The sequence below is a fragment of the Octopus bimaculoides genome, chromosome 2, assembly GCF_001194135.2.
Source record: "Octopus bimaculoides isolate UCB-OBI-ISO-001 chromosome 2, ASM119413v2, whole genome shotgun sequence".
NCBI lineage: Eukaryota > Metazoa > Mollusca > Cephalopoda > Octopoda > Octopodidae > Octopus > Octopus bimaculoides.
The window spans coordinates 150424238-150440164 of record NC_068982.1 but is presented as its reverse complement, the minus strand read 5'-3'; the positions used below and the strand labels follow the sequence as shown (position 1 = coordinate 150440164).

General features: G+C 35.8%; 1 protein-coding gene across 1 annotated transcript in view; it reads left to right on the top strand.

Annotated features, from left to right (window-relative positions):
* The first annotated feature begins 769 nt into the window (after positions 1-769).
* LOC106872135 (ras-related protein Rab-39B) overlaps positions 770-15927 on the top strand; it is a 37267-nt gene continuing 22109 nt past the window's right edge. Inside the window, exon 1 of the mRNA XM_014919007.2 lies at positions 770-2137. Coding sequence (XP_014774493.1) covers positions 1920-2137 — 218 coding nt within the window. The 5' untranslated portion in view covers positions 770-1919. The remainder of the gene's footprint in view (positions 2138-15927) is intronic.

The following is a 15927-nucleotide window of genomic DNA, read 5'->3' as shown; positions in this document are numbered from 1 at the left end:
TTAAGATAAAAATAACCAAATGCCACTTGTTGCAGTTACAACAAACTCCAAATAAGGAAGGAAGATAATCTCGATTTTTTGTGATTTATATGCCATTTAGAAACAGACATTTTGATTGTCTAGCAACAAGAAGACAGTTCTAGACATGACTTTTTGGCTCAACAGGTATCATCCACACAGCAGGTGTCTTACCATCACTCCCTCGTCATCATTACCATCATTTAACATTCATTTTCCATAGTGGCATGGGATGGATGGTTTAACAGAGCTGGCAAGCTGAAGGGCTGCACCAATTCCAGTCATCTATTTTGGCATGGTTTCTATGGCTGGATGCCTTTCCTAATGCCAACCACTTTATACAGAGTGTACTGAGTACATTTTATATGACACCAGCACAGGTGCTTTTATGTGGCACCAGCATGGGTGCATTTTTACATGGTTCCAGCACATATCTAACAGTCCATATAACAAGTGTCATGCTAAACCCTCATTTGTAGAAGCGATGAAAGAGTCCATCAACATATTTGTTTAGTAATGTATTAATATACAATATAACGTCACTGTCCTACCCCACGTTTGTATATAAATTTGTGTGTATCCTCAGATGAACCGTATGTAACTATTCTGACTTCCATACAAATTTAAAACGAGCCCTTCTCTTTATATATGTACGTGTGTGTGGAGAGAGAGAAAGAGAGAGAGAAGCTGTAGGAGGAAAGTACTACACAGAAAATAGGTGAAGGTATCACAGACACTCAGTAATCATTGAAGACTGCAGTTTTACCGACTCTCCGTTATTCTCTAAACGATTCACTCACTCACTGACATTTATTTTTCTCCTTATCACCCTTTTCTTCCTTCACGTCTGCCTGTATCTCTCTCTCTCTCTCTCTACATTGTTCAGTTTCTGTTACAGTTCTTTCGCCTGCTTTCTCTTTCGTCTATCTATCTCTTTAGCTAATCTACATCTTCTTTGTCATTGTCTCTATTAGTTCTCATACTCTCTCCCATTGCTGCTCCTCCAACTGCGTTTTTCCCTACCCCTGCTCTCCTCTCTCTCTCTCTTTATTTAATCTACATCCTTTCCTGTAATTGTCTCTCAAACCGTCACACACACACTCTCTCTAATCTACATCTTCTTTGTCATCACCGCTACTCCTTCATGACTTTCTACTTTTCTACCTTTGTTCTGTCTGCTGTCTCTCTCATTCTCACCCTCTAATTATCTAACTAAGCATTCCGTCCCTCACTTGTTTTTCCAACACTTCCACCCTATTTATTACTCATGTCTCACTAACAGCTACACCACCATCTCTGCTTCTAATAATTCCAGCGACAAATAGGAAAAAAAAAAGCAGATAAGAAGAGTGAGACAGGGTTTCTTCGGTTTAAAGAAATTTGAGGAAATGATGCTGGTTGTTGATGTCTGATGTTGGTCCATATGTTCTTTGGATTGCTTCAACCAAGTGCTTCTTCGAAAATATGTTTATCAGACGATCAGAATACACGAGACGTCAATAATACTACTAATAATAAGACGAACAAGATATAGACTTTTAGTTTCCTTCTTGTTTGGTCATTTTTGTATTGATAAAACGATTGTAGAGAAAGAGTAAATTGCTGCTAGTAACGATTATCTTCTGAATTTCCAGAACCTTTTAGCAGTTTTCGCTATAGTATCATCAGTTTTACTGTTATTTATGTAGTCAAGGATTTATACATATTTATATTTACAGTAATACATACAGAGAGGATAAGAAAGAAGAGAAATTCTCTTTTAATAATCTAAGAAACTCTGTGTGGAATGTAAGGCTTTCACTGAGCAAAAAAAAAAAACTATATATATATATATAGAAATATATATATATAAATAAGGGGGAAAAGTTAGAAAGCGAAAGGAAAGCTTTGCATTTATAATAATGGTGGAACCAATATTCGAGTACCAGTTTCGTCTAATACTGATTGGAGACAGCACAGTTGGTAAATCTTCACTGCTCAAATACTTTACTGATGGTAAATTTGCTGAGGTGTGTGACCCGACCGTTGGGGTGGATTTTTATGCTCGCTTAATCGAAGTTCGACCCGGCATCCGTGTGAAGTTGCAGTTATGGGATACAGCTGGCCAGGAACGATTCAGGTAAGATGCACTTCGAAAAATGTCCCTTTGCTTTCCAGTTTTTTTTTAATTGTTAGAAAGAACTCCTTTCTTTCCCAGGGACTTTTACTGTTATAAAGAAGAACAAGCAAGATATTCCTTCATTTAATCGAATGGCGTAGTCGTGTATCTTTTATGCGTATTTATTTGTCTGAAGGAGCATTATGTGCATTATATTACATTCAATCTGTACCACCTAACATATACTTGTATATTATGTGCACTCAATCTCTATCATAGGCATATTTGTATATGCATTATATACACATTCTGTGTAACCCTCATATACACATCCATCTGCATTAAATACTCCCTAATACATACAAACACACTTATATTTACTCTATATAGAATCAATCCGTATATATATATATATACAGATGTTAACTGGACATCGATCTGTGTGTATTATAGCATTTGTAAATAGACGAACATGTTACAGACAGAACAAACAAATTGACAAATTTAACATTGATCTCTTCGATTCTTTTGTGACTGTTTATATTTTGACTAGTCTTTTTTGTTCTGAGTTCAAATCCCGTCGAAGTTGACTTTACCTTTAATTTTTCATAGGTCGAATAAGTACCAGTCAATTACTAGAATTGATTTAAGATGAAATTCGAAACCCTTAGTTATTTCTGAAGTGTTGTTTTCAGTTTTAAAAAATAATAAAAATTGTGTATGTATAATTGTCATATTGTAGTGTCTCACTTTTCCTTTTAATATACACTCACAACAATATACTTTACTAGTCTCTAGTATAATACCACTCACAACAATATCGTGTATTACAACATTCACTCATTACAACAATATAATTTACTACACTATGCGATTCTATTATTATTATTTTAACACTTGATCTAGTCACTAAGTTCCTTAATATTATGTGTCTGTGTTGACGCAGAACATTTATAGTGAGACATTCATAATATCAATTATACGCTTCACTGTCTGCTTTGATTTTCATTCATATTTAAACAAGGCTTGAAACTGAGTTATTCCCAGTTATTTATATGTGGATCTAAAGAACGGTTTTTAAGAATGAAGTTTTTAATTCTTATTCAGTTAATTTACTATCTTAGCAAATATACACATGACAGACACACATATATATATACACACACACACACAAACACATATATATATACACAAACACATATATATATATACACACACACACACATATATACACACACACATATATATATATATATATATATATATATACACACACACACACATTTCATCACGTGTTTGTGTGTGTGCACATGATGTTTAAGTTTCTTCCATATGTTCCTATTGTATTGTTCATAAAGCCAAAATACTACACCTAGCAATATTCGATTTGTTTCTGAAAGAGGTGGGGTCCGATTAATGTTTATTCTCTCCTTGTGTCCCCCACACACATCTCGTGTGACATTAGCTATTCAACATGGCTGACATCTCCAGTTCATCTCACTGCAAGATGCTACATTTACACTTTCACTCTTCTTATCTTTGTTGTTGTCACTAACGCCTCTTTCAATAATAACAAGACAGCAAGCAGTAGGCTTCAAACGAAGCACCTGACAGATGCATACTGTTGTTTGTCTAATGAAAAAGCGGAATTCGTTAAGTGGCTTCGATGTAGTAAATAATTAAGAAATCCCCATTAGCCATTATTTCGTCTTCTATTTATTTACTCTGTAAAATAAACTCTATGAATCATGCCACCCATGTATATTTAAACTCTGCAAGCATTGCTGCGTAGACGAAAAATTCATGAATACTGCTATATTCCTACTTCAGTATGCATTTCAGCACTGTTATAGAGGCAAAGTACTACTATAATGTCTACAACTTCGTTTTTGCACGGTTTCTGTTAACAGTGCCTCTTCTGTGATGTCAGTTCAACAATTTAATATATAAATTATTGAAACGGATTAAAAATATGTTGATGTGATGGACTGCATTTATCTCCTCCCTCTCTTTCAACTCAGATAAAAAAAATATATTGACTTATCACACCTCCTCTGTACCCATACTAATGAACGAACCAACGAGTGAGCCTCTACATAGTTGTGCAACCTCTCAGAAATAGCAACCACGTTTCCCTCGATTCGCACCCCTTTTCAGAAATAGCGTACCCTGATTACGTTGTTCAATGTGTCCTTTTTAAGACAGTCGGGTGACGATTGAATGACATTTAACTGCTATTTCTAGTAAGACAGTTCTGATGGAGCAAACTTGTAATGAAAGGCATTCCAGCTATGACGACCCGTCTTTTATTTATTTATGTTTTTGCTGTTATCAGGGAATATACATTGTTTAAAGTGTCCTTCCCTTTTTTAAAAGACAGTAGCCTATGATTTGAGGAAGATTTGGCTGTTGTTTCTAATTGTTCGAACGACCTCGTAGATGTTACCTTGTTGGTGTTCTGAATGCAATTACAAACAGCATGGGGACGGGGGGAGAGCTTGTTGCACACACATACACCTGCAGTCATGCTACAACCACGTAACAAATTTATTACTACCATATTTGTACTTATTAGTTGTTTTATTCATATAAATTTTCTTAGAAATGCGTGTTTTATTTTATTTTATTCCATTTCTATACGAGATGTTGGTAGTTGCGAACAATTTATCAATTCTTCGTCTTATGATATCTGTTCACCATTAAAACCATTCCTCTAGTGTACAAACACTAACAATGGTGATGCAAAAACCCTATTTTCCTAGAAACCATACATTTTCATTTTCTTATCGGTGATAGAGCAATCATCCTGTATTGCAAAATAAAAGATTGGTACAAAGGGTGTTTTTAAGTTGAATTATTTCAAATATAAGCCACACAATCATTTTCATCTACTTCGAGTTAGGATTTCATTATTTCCGTTAACATCTGCTCAGTTCTTTTGAACAGACAGATGAACCGTTTGCTTTATACTCTTATTAAGCATTTCTGTAAATCGCAAAAGTCTATCAGACCACACTAAACATGCAATATAAATAATTTAAGTAATAAATACGTAGTTTACGTAACCAAAATGTCTGCATGGTTTGGTTATCCTTATTGATTATGGTTTCGTTTTTTTTTTGTTGAGTCATGCATTTTGTCAATCAAACGTGTCTATGGTAAATTATAGTGTTTGTACTTATAAAAGAGTTTTATCGCGTGATATGTTGCTATAGTTCTATCTAAGTAAATAGTACACAAACTGTAGTACAAACAGCAGTTTACAGCCAATTCAGAGATGATGAAAAATAAAACATCTATTAGTGCACAGTTACTGCTCCATTTGCCAACCTAGGAATAGTTTTAGAACACTGCTTAGTTGCAGATGCTATTAAATGTAAATTATGTCAAGTTAGAAAGTAATATTCTAAGTTGCTGTGGAAAAAGGGTTTTTTAAAATTTGTTTGTCCTCAACTTTCACAGTGGCTACTGGCAGTGCATTCCATATTTTGGAACTGTAATGTTCTTTTAATCTTTTCTTTAGTACTGTAACTTACTTTCTTTTCTTTTACTTTCTTTTATCGGTTTCAGCTCAAAGCTGCGGCCATGCTGGGGCACCGCCGTTAATGGTAATAAAGATTGAAGAAATTTCTGTAAGATTCTTGAAAGAAGTTAGCAAATAAGGAAACAAAGTATTAATATAGTTTTGTAGATTTTCAAAGTAAGCATACTTTTCTGTTTGGTAACCAAAGAACATTGACCAATGTGCTAGGTTTAAAAAAGGGAAGCACAATGATGGTAGTTTTACAGCTTTTGAAATTTCAGCTATTTTCCTGCAATTACTTGAAAAGGAAAGATTCTTATTATTTTTGAAATTGACAGTAATGCTGGTGCTGCTAGGCTTCAGATTTATATGGTAAGTTGGTGTTGTGACATTAATATGGGGACAATTGTCAAGTAAAATTACAATCAGGAAATGAAACCAGGTCACTGATGAAGTTCACTACTTATCTTCTCAATGTTTCTATATTACATTATTTTCTTATAATGAATTATATGATAATGCACATTATCACGTGCTCTGGATCACTCTTGAGATTACACATACACAAACCTAATTTTAACCTGCTTGTAGGGTGAAGCACAAGTGAGCTGGGAAGAATGGTTGGACATTAAATACATCAACTGATGCATAAACAAAGCAGATAACAGCACTGTTATTGACAAATAGGTAAAGTACTGTGTTGATGGGAAATATAATCCTGACAGGAAATAGAAATGAAGTCATCTTATGATTGTTACTGTCACAGACCAGATAAACATGAATGAGTAATATATCATACTGTATACCTGACTCTAATTTGATTGTTGTTGCAGCAGCTTGGTAAGATATGAAGTCCATTAGGTTGTCTTTGTCATATTTCCCAAAAACATTTTCAGTGGTGTTCAATGTAATTCAAGAGTTTTGTCACAAAATAGATAGAATTCTTGGAGATCATCATTCAAAATGCAAAGGATGTTCCTGTGCTTTGCACTGCCTACTTGACCTCCCTCCCACCTCCCAAATTGCAGCTGATCCTTTTAATCCTTTGTTAAAAGGATTTTTGTCAACTTTGTGGAATCATCTTTCCTTCCAGTTCTTAACTGTAAAAGCATCCACATTTGCTGTCCATTTTGCATCCAGTTCTACACACATAAAATATATCTCTCAAGCTATCCTTTTCACTCTACATGTGCATACATGCCATGTGTGAAACCACCTCTGGTTGCTTTAAACCAACAAGGCCACTTGGTTGTAACAACAATATACTTCAGTTATCCTCAATGTTCCCCAAAACTGCCTTCCCTTCCACACTGAAATATTCTCTTTTGCTTGTTTCAGTTATTTGACTGTAGCCATGCTGGAACACCACCTTTAATTGAACAAATTGACCACAGGACTTATTCTTTGTAAGCCTAGTACTTATTCTATCTGTTATAGGGATGTAAACACACCAACACATCAAGCAATGGTGTGGGGAGAAACAGACACAAATTCACACATATAAATGTCTATATGTATGTATATATATATATATATATATATATATATATGACAGGCTTCTTTCAGTTTCTGTCTACCAAATCCACTCAAGACTTTGGTTGGCCTAAGGCTTAGTAGAAGACACTTGTCCAAGGTGCCACACAATGGGACAGAACCTGGAACCATGTGATTGGGAAGCAAGCTTCTTACCACACAGCCACTCCAGCATGCAAGTAAGACACTCATACTAAACTTGCACCATCCCCACGAACAGGGACCTTAAAAATCTCCTTTAACTGAGTCATGCCAATCTTTCATTCAACAGGACAAAGACATACTAACTAAGACACTCAAGAAAATATCACTCCTTCCCCTACTCCCCTAAATATACACAGCACACAACATGGCAAATGCATCTCCTTAAGTAGTAAAGACTAGCCATCTTCTTCAGGGTCAGAAAATAATTTAGTCCCTGACAACTAACCCACTACAAAGTTCAGGGAGCACTGCTCCTTCATTTGCATCAGTACTGCTGCTACACCCTTGCAGACATCCTAAGAAAACCCACCTGAATGATTTTTGCAAAGTTACTCATTAGTATATCTCAACTTCCACTACACTGATGTGATGTCTCCTCTCTCTACTTTTCCACTACTGTGGCTTTATCTCATTGGAGTTGGATGGTCTTTTTTTCCATCTCTACTCTTACACTCTTGCTTCACTTGTCTCTCCTCTCATCAACCATAGAGTTTGTTTTCCTCCAGGCTTCATACTAACCACAAGATCCAATCCTTCCTTGATTGTAAACCCTCTGGAACCTTCTCTTGTACATGTTTTTCCTGCAGTTGTCAATATGCAACTGCTCAAGAAGAATGTTAACTGCAGTGATCTCACTGGTCTCAGAAAGCTTGTGAAGTTCATAGGTATAGCCTCTTTCATCAGAACAATCCAATTAAAAGGAAAACCACATCTAACTCAAAGTAGTTATTATCAGCATTTTAGGTGTTCTTTTTTGTATAGGCAGGGGTTGGATAGTTTTTCTGAAGCAGTGTTTTATCGTTGAATGCTCCTCCTGTTGCCAACACTTAGTTGTCTCTTTTGACATACAGTGATGTGACATATCTCTTCTAAAATATACGTACAGTAAAGCTGTAAGTATTTATAAATTGCTAAGCGGTTGAGAATCAGCCTCTTAGATGTGGTTTGTTGTAAGTCTTAGCCTCTGTCAAGCACACAAATAAAAATGTTTGTAATATCCAAGATTTAAGTCTTTAGTGGACTGTTGTGATATCTGCCTTAGTAATGATAAGACATTGAAGTGATTTCACAAGGCATAACTTCTGGTATAGGAATTTTTTTTTTTTTACATACATAAAAATATTAGTTGAAATTTCAAGTTTAAAATACCTGAAGTCTTAAACTGTTAGTCATTTATTCTTTTTGAGAGGTAGGAATTCTTGAAAGCATAAATAGTGAATTTTTCAATGAAAATTAGTTAGTCTTTTTGACTTCAATTTACCTTTTATTTTTAATGAGTGTCATTCTGTGTTTCCAGTTAGACTATAATTTATACTGAAGTTCTTTAGATTCTTCCTTAGTGTAGCTATCACATACTTACACAACATAGCAATCAAATATCCCACAACATGGTTTTCATATCATTTGTGATTATGACATGACTTATGAAATCACTTAAGGCTTATGATAACAGTTGCTTTGCAGGTATTTTTATGACCCACTTCTGTTATAAAGTAGTTACTTACAGACTTAATCTTTCAGGTATTTAAACTGTCTAACAATTCTTTCCAAATGGATTTTACCAATTGTAAATAACTTAATGAATTAGAGTTGGGTGAAATATTGAGGTGTGATTATGACATAGTTTCTATGTATATATGTGCATGTATGAAGGCATATGGCTTAGTGGTTAGGCTATTTGGCTTTTGATCATAAGCTTATGAGTTTGATTTCCAGCGGTGCACTGTGTCCTTGAGCAAGACACTTTATTTCATGTTGCTCCAGTCCACTCAGCTGGTAAAAATAAGTTGTACCTGTAATTCAAAGGGCCAGCCTTATCACATTCTGTGTCACACTGAATCTCCCTGAGAATGTTAATTTCATATTAATTTCACAAGCAAGTTGTTCCATTGATTGGATCAACTAGAACAGTTGTCATAACCAATGAAGTGCCAGTTATATGTGTGAGAGAGAGAAAGAGAGAGTAGAGTACTGTTTTGGTAGTATAATGTGATGTAGTTGTTGTACAAGTGAGTGCTGAGAAATTCCTAGCTTTGGCTAAAAGGAAATACAAGAGGATCAATTAATTATGATTTTATCCAACATATTCCCCTCTCAGATTCACACACTTACTGCAATAGTCCTTTAGTTTTTTTAAGCCCTGTAAAAGAACTCAGAAGGCTGGGCCTCCAACCAGGCCTTTCACAAAACTCTTTTCAGCACCCCCTTGTCATCAAGGCCAGGTCACCCTTGATTGAGCAGACCTATAATTAGAGACATTGTAGCTGTGACCACCTATCCAATTTTTCACTCATTGACAGTGTCTCTATTATTATATTTTCCAGTGTGTCCTTCCTTTTTTAAGATAGGGTGTGATTTGTGAAAGATTTGGCTGCTATTTTGAATGACCAGTTTACGACTCACTTGTTCACTTGCAAAGTTATGGAATGTGATGTGGTGCAGTAGTATAGTGAGTCCTGTGTAGTATGCAGTATTATGTAATGAAGTAGTGTACTCATTGGTACTTAGATTGGCTGAAATCTTTCTCTAGTAAAAGTAAGTATTAGTGTAGGCTTCAAGTTTGCAACAACTCCACCATATTCTGGAGCTTTTCCAATATTACAATTAAGTTTATCCATCTGACATAAAAAGTAAGTAGGAGCTTGACAAATAATTATTGTTCTGTAGACCTTATTTGTTCTAATGAAGTCAATTTTTCTCACAGACTGACTGACAGAGAACCAGGATTTCTGATGTGATTGAAGTGCAGGGGTAGTTAATAGCGATAGTACTCATAAAATGACACTTGTAAACCAAGACTTCAGGTCTGCTAACTGGCACTCTGTCAGTTACAATGATAAGGGTTCTAGTTGATCCAATCAACGGAACAGACTGCTCATGAATTTAACATGCAAGTACTGAGACACATGTACCCTTACGGTAGTTCTCAAGGAGATTCATCATGATATGGAATGTGACAAAGCTGGTTCTTTGAATTACAGGTGCAATTCATTTTTGTAAGCTGAGTGAACTGGAGCAATGTAAAATAAAGCATCTTGCTCAAGGACACATGCCACTGAGTATCTAACTCACAACCTTACAATCGTGAGCTGAATACCCTAACCACTAAGCCATGCACCTTCACATCAGATCTGATAGATTTACAGGGGTATTCAACAGCAGGAGTACTAATAAAAATGACATCAGTGAACCAGGATTTCAGATGTGATAGATGTAAAAGGGTGATTAACATTAGGAAGTACTTATGAAACGAAGTCTTTGAACTGCCCAGACAATCACAAAATGTAGTTGACAGCTTTTGTTCCCTAGGTAATCTAATTGATGTTAATTGTAGTGATATATAGTTGCTAAAAGTATAGAGAGGGTGTAAGAAGCTTAGGGGGCTGTTAATTCTGTTGGCAACAAAAGTGTTCTCTCTTCATGTGCAAGTTGGACTGTATGAAATATGTGTCAACAATATGATGCTGCTTTGTAAGACTTGGTTATTGGATGTGGAACATCTATGGAAAGTTAGATGTGTAGTGTTAACCTACAGGAAAAGTGGGGCACAAGTGAGTTGAAAAACTGGCTGGGCTTTAAATTTATCAATTGATGTGTGCAAGAAAGGTGACTGCACAAAGAAGTGCCATCTGCTTTTAGAGGAGGGTATCTGAAGAAGATCATCATCATCGTTTAATGTCCACTCTCCATGTTGGCATCGGTTGGATGGTTAGACATGAAGCTGGCTAGTAGGGAGCTGTCCAGACTCCAACTGTCTGTTGTGGTGTGGTTTCTACGGCTGGATGCCTTTCCTAATGCCAACCACTTTTTACACAGCACCGGCACTGGTGCATTTATGCAGCACCGGCACAAGTGCATTTATGCAGCACCGGCATGAGTGCTTTTTAAAGTAGCGCCAGCACCTGAAAGAACAAGCCTGTACATATGGAAGACAGCAATTTTACTTAGCTTGACATGTCTTCTCAAGTACAGCAAATTGCCACATTTCTCGGTCCCTTGTCATTTCTTCAGTGAGGCCCAGCATCTGAAGATCCTCTTTCACCACTTCATCCCACGTCTTCCTGGGTCCATCCCTTCCACAGGTACCCTCTACAATTAGAGCTTGACACTTCTTTATGCAGCTGTCCTCCTCCATACAGAAAGATGACCTAGGAAAATGTGGGTTTGTTGAAATCAAATACAGAACCTAGTTGCTAAATGGTTGAAAGAAAGCTTAACAAATCACATAAAGAACAACATTATTAAAACATTGCAATTGAATTTGGAAAGTATTGAATACTATTATGTATGTTTGGAAATAATTTAAAAAAAAAGATGAAGAAAAAAAAACGGTGAGAGAGAAAAGAGAAATAGTGTATGTGAAGGACAATTGGAGAAAGGAAGTGACAACATAAAGAGAGATAATGACAACAGGCTGATACTGTTGAACAGCCACTACAACCTGACCAAATGTAAAGAGCAACTGACATATCAGATGACTAACAGACTAGAAAAGAAAGAAGTTATTTCAAGGCAATGAGGTAACTTTTTACATAGTCAGTCAACCTGCTAAAAATAGCAATGAAAGTTTCCTCATATCACGCCTCATCTTCAAAAACTGGGTAATACATATTGGATAATATAGTCCTTGATACACTATAGCTGAAAAAAAAATGAGATGGTCATGGCTGGAATGCCTTTGATTATAGGCTTGTTGAATCAAGGCTGACACCTGTTAAACAACATTATTTTATCAGCTTATATTTTTACGACATGTTAATAATTGTAATGATGATGATGATGATTATTTCCATTTTAGTTATATATAAAAAGCTATTTAAGTTATATATTACATAAGATAAAGAAAATAGGGGCATGTTGTAACCTCATCTAGTATTTAAGAAGACAAAAAAAAATTGATCTATAACAATGTTTTGAGTGAGAAGGGTTTGCAATTACAACATAAACTAAATTAAGGATCACAATTTTATTGGTTTCTTAGCCTGTATCATTGGTTCTATAATCAAGTAATTCCATAAATGGGTCCATATTAGCTGATTTTCAAATGAGAAATTTATTTGCATGCTTTGTTTCTATGTGACCATAACAGAATGTCTACAGGTGTCACAGTTTCCTACCATTGAAAGCTTTACATTTTTCATTCTGCTTTAGCATAAACATTTTATTGTGAGCTATCTAAGTTTTTCTGTCCACTAACATTCTCTTCTGTAAAATGTCTGGAAACTCAGATAGCCTATAGTGTTAAAAAATCCTAGAAAATATTCTTTCCTACTCTAGGCACAAGGCCCGAAATTTTAGGGGGTGGGGGCCAGTTGATTAGATTGCCCCCAGAATGCAACTGGTACTTAATTTATCAACCCCAAAAGGATGAAAGGCAAAGTCGTCCTCAGCAGAATTTGAACTTAGAATGTAAAGACAGACAAAATACCACTAAGCATTTCGCCCGGCATGTTTACGTTTCTGCCAGCTTGCTGCCTTCTAATCTTTTCTACTCTAGGCACAAGGCCCAAATTTTGGGGGGAGGGGGACAGTCGATTATATTGACCCCAGTATGCAACTGGTACTTAATTTTTTGACCCAAAAGGATGAAAAGCAAAGTTGACCTCGGAGGAATTTGAACTCAGAACGTAAAGACAGACAAAATACCGCTAAGCATTTTGCCCGGCGTGCTAACAAAGAAAATATTCTATTCTGTTTGTTGACAATTATTACTCAGCTAACTCAAACTGCATGAACTAACATCTCTGATATTGGTAGTGTTTGACATGCATTTAATAATTGAAGTTACTTATTCACCCTAAAACAATCTGTGACACTGTATCTCTTATAATACTTCATAATAAATTTCAGTAATAGCTGCACATAGTCAAAATTTTCCTTTCAACTGGAAACAATGAAGATACTAATGATAATGGCCATTCATCCGTTAAATTGAGCTATATTGTATAAGTTAGTGCATGCTTTATGTTTTTTATTGATTTTTAAATTATACAAAGATTCTAACAAAAGTAATGCAAAAGTGGACATAACTGATATAAGGTGTTTAAATTGCACATGTTGGTAAAATAACTTCTTCCATAGAAAACCACAACTCAGTAAAGTCTACCATCACGAGCGATGCATTTGTGCCATTATTGTAGCCACTTTCACTTCTTGTGTATCATCAAATTGTTATCCCTAAAGACTGCCCTCCATTAGACCAAACTGGTGAAAGTTAATGCACACCAGACCCTGGCAGTAACAGTAAAGAAGGGACCACTGACAAATTTGATTTGCTGATTATCTGATTTGTTGCCAAAATTGTGTATGGTTGCACATTATCATGATGAATGTGGATTGTTTTCAAATTCTTGTTTGGTTTCTAACTCCTCATGGTTTCTGTAAGCTTTTTGAGCGTCTTCGTGTACAGCTTGCTGTTTATGGTGATGCCACATTCTAGAAAATCAAGGAGAATGATGTTCTTGTCATCCTAAAACACAGTCACTGGTTCTTGAACTTCTTAAGCTTTGAAGAAGAGGTGTGATACCATTCTGTGGACTGAGCCTTCATTTATTTGAATCATTAAGATATGTCCATGTTTCATTCCCTGTCATGAAATTGGGAAAAAACATTGTCTTCATTAGCTTCAAACATTTCTGGCAAATTTCTACCTTCAGATCGGATGTCAACTGCCAAGGTACACACTGTGTAAAGTGGTTTGTGTTAGGAAGGGCATCCAGCTGTAGAAATCATGGAGCTTGACACGGTCTTGCCATTTTGTTGGATCCTGTCAAAACATCTAACCCAAGCCAGCATGGAAGATGGTTGTTAAATGATGATGATTTCCGATACCAAAAGCCTTCCATTTTCGGTAATGCATTATGACCATAGTCTAGTTCAGTGGTTCCCAAAGTAGGCTGTATTGCCCCCCTGGGGGGAGTGGAAAGTTCCTAAGGAGTGTTGAAGAAAATTGGGGCAATAATGGGGTAGCAATTCATGTAAAGATTGAGGTGATAATGGGATGGCAATTTATGTAAAAACAACAAAATAATGGGGTCATTAGGTTAAGTTTTATTTGTGAAATACAGTTGTTTTGAATTTGTTTCAGAAAGAGGTCTATGTTTGTGATGGTTACTTGGGGTGGGGGAGCTAGGAATGTGGCCTGAGTGTCAAGGGGCTGGTAGCCTGAAAAAGTTTGGGAACCACTGGTCTAGGTGTACAGGAAGTTCATTTATTGTGACTTGTCTGCGTTTGTGAATCAGTTTATCTACTCACTGGCGATTCATGTCTGGTCATAGTCGATGATCCCCCACTGCATAGTTTGTCTTCAATGCTGGTTTCCTTTTTAAACTTCATCCTTCTGTGCATATTGCTTTTTTTCAATGTTATCATTTTTGTAAACAACCTGTAGCCTTCTGTGGATGTCAGACAGCCAACACCCCTCCTTTGTCAAGAACTCAGTGATGCTATGCTGCTAGAACCCATTATTTTCCTGCAATGAAGAACAAAAGAGTTACTCTAGCAATATGTGGAATTTGAACATCCTGTGTTAATTAATAAAAAAGGGATCTATTTTAAAACGGGGGCCACATTTTTCATTAATGTTTTACGTAGTGTTTTTGGTACGGAAAGACTTTCAAACTTCGTATACTTATCTATTTTGTGTTATAGAACAGAAAAATATTTTTGTATTCGAATTTATTTCATGTGAAAAATTGTTTTATTTCGATAATTTCAACCAATCACTGACAAGTATTCAGTTGTTTACATTTACTCCTTTGGCTGATTAAGCGATGTAAAGCGTATTTAATCTCCATACTTTCGTTTTATTTGCTTTTTTCATTTTAAATTTACTTTAACCCTAACCCTAACCCTAACCCTAGGGTTAGGGTTAATTGTTTCAGAATCGTTTGTTTATGTAGTCGGCACTTAATGTATATCGGCTGAATGGACGTCAGTGATTGGTTGAAATTACAGAAATACGACAACTTTAACATGGAATAACTTATGGATTTCTTTTTTTTTAAAGAAGACTAAGAGAAAAAGATGTTTTATATGACACATTCTACCAGTGTTCCAAGTTTCAAAGTGTTTCGTTAATGAAAAATGTGGCCCCCGTTTTAAAAAAGATCCTAAAAAAGTTATGCCCACTTTTGCATTACTTTTGATATAACTCTCGTAATTTCCTTTTTAGATATTATCACTTTTGGTTTGTTTCTAGTTTTTGTCTTAACTAAAGTCGAGAGATTAGATTGCCTTGTTTCAAGTCATGATGCACAGATTGATATCTTTCCTACCACAAAGTAGTATTGCCGTACATATTTTCCTGATAGTAGGCCTGATAGGTAAGCTTTGGTGCGTGCGTGCACATACACACGCACACATACACACACACTCTCTCTCTCCAAGCTATGGCGCTTCTAGCAGGGTTTGAATACACACCCTTATATTTTAGTAGATGTCTGGGACATGAACTGGAATATTTTCTGTACTTTGTATATGTCCCTAATCATTTCAGTCCTTAACTTGTACATTTCATATATCTAACATGACAACAAACTCAGTCTGAACT